The 3,861-nt window shown below is 49.5% G+C and overlaps 1 protein-coding gene across 1 annotated transcript; it reads left to right on the top strand.

Annotated features, from left to right (window-relative positions):
• The first annotated feature begins 426 nt into the window (after window positions 1-426).
• LOC112642832 (olfactory receptor 6K6) lies at window positions 427-1,386 on the top strand. The gene has a single exon (XM_025420637.3). The coding sequence runs from the start codon at window positions 427-429 to the stop codon at window positions 1,384-1,386; it is 960 nt and encodes a 319-aa protein (XP_025276422.3).
• The last annotated feature ends 2,475 nt before the right edge of the window (window positions 1,387-3,861 follow it).

Raw genomic sequence — 3,861 nt, 5'->3', positions numbered from 1 at the left:
TCATCGCTCATGCCCTCCCTGCGTGCATGCACGCTCTCTCAAATAAATAAAGTCTTAAAAAAAAAAGAAGAAGGAAGAAAAGTACACATTTTAAAGCTAAACACAGAAGGACAGAGAGTAAGGGGGGAAGAACCAAGAAATTAATGAACCTCCAGAAAATATGTCCAGATAATTAATTTGTTGTGTGGCTTTGTGTTTTCTTGGCATCCACTGAAGATGTTTACAAAAGATGCATTGAGGGGCCCCAAAGCAAATATTCCAGATGTTTCTGGCCACAGGAGCTACAGCTGAGAGATATTTCCAACTGGCCTGTCTAGGCCCCCCAGAGTCAGCTTAAGATGCTGACCGCGAAAAGGAGTGGGGCGGTTTTCAGTGGCTGGGCACCACCCCCGTTCCAGGAGTTTGTCTCCTTTCTTTCCCTTGCAGATGACACGGCTGGAGACCCTGGGGAATCAGACTATGGTGACTGAGTTCTTGTTCTCTGTGTTCCCACCTCTGCATCAAGGTGGCCTCCTGTTTTTCATCCCCCTGCTTCTCGCCTATGGATTCATCATCACTGGGAACCTGGTGATAGTCATTGTGGTCCAGCTGGACATGGCCCTGCACACTCCCATGTACTTCTTCATCAGTGTCCTCTCCTTCCTGGAGGTCGGGTACACCACGACCACCATCCCCAAGATGCTCTCCAGCCTGGTCAGTGAGCAGAAGACCATCTCTCTGGCCGGCTGCCTCCTGCAGATGTACTTCTTCCACTCCCTGGGCATCACGGAAGGCTGTGTGCTGACAGCAATGGCCATTGACAGGTACGTCGCCATCTGCAGTCCTCTCCGTTACCCGACCATCATGACTCCCAAGCTGTGCACCCAGCTAACAGCTGGGTCCTGCCTCTGTGGCTTCCTCCTTGTGCTCCCTGAGATCGCGTGGATTGCCACCTTGCCTTTCTGTGGCCCCAACCGGATCCAGCAGATCTTCTGTGACTTCACACCTGTGTTGAGCTTGGCCTGCACAGACACATCGCTGGTGGTCATCGTGGACGCTATCCACGCAGTGGAGATCGTGGCCTCCTTCCTGGCCATCGCCCTATCCTACGTCCGGATCATCGTGGTGATTCTGGGGATGCCCTCTGCCGAGGGCCGCCGCAAGGCCTTCTCCACCTGTGCCGCTCACCTTGCTGTGTTCCTGCTCTTCTTCGGCAGTGTGGCTGTCATGTATCTGCGGTTCTCAGCCACCTACTCAGTGTTTTGGGACACAGCAATTGCTGTCAGCTTTGTAATCCTTGCTCCCTTCCTCAACCCCATTATCTACAGCCTGAGAAACAAGGACATGAAAGATGCTATTAGAAGGTTTTTCTGCCGTCGGAGGAGGGCTGGTGGGGTCAGGGGGTAGACCTGGAGGCTGGACTCTGAAAAACCTCCTGGAAGTTCAGCATTTCACCATTTCCTGACTTGTTCATGAGTATGATCTATTTCTACTGCAGAAAAATAACACTACTCGCTCTATTGTTATAAATAAGAACAAAAAAACCTCCTCGTCCAGGACATGGGTAGCAATGTCATGGCCTGTTTGCGTCAGTGCCCCTGCTGTGTTGTGTCACTGTAGCCGTACACGTGGCTTCTACTGCTATTGGGCACAGGCTGGCTTCCTCCTTGCCCAGCCAGCCGGGCTCCTGCCCTTCTCTTCTGCGGCCCCACATGCTGGTGAGGCCGGACAGCAGGACGAAAGGGATGAGAAAGACATTGGAGTTCTGATCATTGCTACTGTCAACTGGCCCCAACTCCTCTTTCCATCCCTGAATCCCCTTGTTCAGAGACAGAGGTGGTTTCGACCTCAGGGCTCTACTTTATTCTCTGTCCTCAGTAAACACATAGTTTTGTTTGATCTATTTGGTGTTCAAGAAATGAAATTATACCGGGGCGCCTGGCTGGCTCAGTTGGTTAAGCGTCCGACTCTTGGTTTCAGCTCAGGTCCTGAGATCAAGGGCCAGGGTCAGGCTCTGTGCTCAGCAGGGCGTCTGCTTGAGACTCTTTCCCTCGACCCCCCACCCCACTCCTGCGCATGCTCATACTCTCTCTCAAATAAATGAAAAAAGTCTTAAAAAAGAGAAAAAGAAATGACATTATACCAATCAACGTCTTTCCCCAAAATTTCATGAAACCCACCAGTCACTGATTGTAAGAGTCACTGACTCTGTCCTCCACGGGCTTCCAGGCCTCACTGGGTGACTGTGGCATCACAGAAACACCGTCCAAACCAGATTTTATACCTTGTTTTGCCACTAAGTTGTGCTGTTTCTGTATCTGTAATACTTCTGGCTGGATCAGATCAGCGATTCCCCAAAACCAGTTGGTCATCAGAACTTATGATTTAGAAAATCTGAAAGTGAAGCCCATGCATGCATTTGCATTTCTTTTGTTTTTTTTTTTTTAAAGATTTTATTTATTTATTCATGAGAGACAGAGAGAGAGAGAGAGGCAGAGACACAGGCAGAGGGAGAAGCAGGCTCCATGCAGGGAGCCCGACGTGGGACTCGATCCCGGGTTTCCAGGATCAGGCCCTGGGCCAAAGACGGAGCTCAACCGCTGGGTTCCCGGGCTGCCCCTGCATTTGCATTTCTGAAAAGCTGACCCGAACTTTCTGAGGATGGGTCAGAGTTGGTCACTAAGATCATCTCCAGCCCTGGGGCCCTTGCATGTTTATAAGGGCTGACATTTTTTAATAACACCCGAGCTTGTGATAAGTACCTTACACGCACCGTCTCATTTGTACTCACGACAATCCTGTGGAAGCAATATTAACCCTGGTTTTTCCCAATGAGAAATGCGAATCATAGAATTTCAATAATGAGTCCGAGCGCATGGAGTTAACGATTAGGAATCCAGGGCAGAAACACAACTGCAGCTGCCCCCAGAGCCAGGGCCTATTCACTGTAATCCGGGCTGGCTTCACGCAGCCTTCATCCCAAGACCAATTGCTAAACCCAGGAAGAGGAAACGTGGTCACTAAGTATTATCCAGGAAGTGCTGATAAGGGTTTGCTCCTCCAGATTTCAAGATTGATTTATTAAAAACACTTTTGAGTAGCAATTCTATGTTAGTCCTGTGCTAGGTGCAGAGGATCCATTAGCGACTGTCACACGGGTGGCCTTTGGAGACCTCAGAGTCTCGCGATTCAGTAGCTGCTCTTGATAAGAAAGTCATTGTCCGTCAAATTCGCTGGTTTTCTTGGCTCGAGAAGCAATGGTCCTTGTACACTCATTGTTCTCTTATTTTACTTCCTTTAAACCTTCCCAAATGTGCTACTTGTGTTCCACGCCTCTTTGAATACACACCCTTTTGTGTCCTTTGCTCTATCAACTCTGTGCATTGATTCTCTTCACGAGGACATCCTTAACCTATGGGATTATTTTTGCCGCTGTCGTCCCCTACTTCCCAACATTACTCCAAATTATTGGAATCATCAAGAAAGATTCCTCACACTAATATCACTACCACCGGTGTCAGGACCAACGTGGGCCCTGTTTGAGTGAGACTTGCTTTCTATCCTCTGCTTCTCTCTGCTTTCCTGCTTGCCCCCATGCCTCCTATTGGATTAAGGGCACACAGACAGCAGGAAGAAGGGTCCCTCGTCTTTAACACCACAGCCTTCAGCACGGGGTTCCGTTGACGGGCTGTCAACCAGCTAAACTTTTTTCTTGACTTGTGGACCAACTAATCTTACAGGTGGGTTGAGGCCTTTAAGAGCAAAGGCAGCAGAAAGAAGAGTCTTGGTGACAATGACAGACAGGCTCCATATCTGCCCAAGGCAGCAAAAGCAGAAGCACAGGAGGGAGGCTCTGTGGTCTGTGTGGAGGCAGGATCCCAG

The sequence above is a fragment of the Canis lupus genome, chromosome 38 (assembly GCF_003254725.2).
Source record: "Canis lupus dingo isolate Sandy chromosome 38, ASM325472v2, whole genome shotgun sequence".
In the NCBI taxonomy this organism is placed as follows: Eukaryota; Metazoa; Chordata; class Mammalia; order Carnivora; family Canidae; genus Canis; species Canis lupus.
The sequence above is the reverse complement of the archived record's forward strand: the minus strand, read 5'-3'. Positions and strand labels throughout refer to the sequence as shown.

Coding starts and splice junctions, on each gene's coding strand:
- LOC112642832 (XM_025420637.3), top strand. CDS start 427: ATGACACGGCTGGAGACCCTGGGGAATCAGACTATGGTGACTGAGTTC.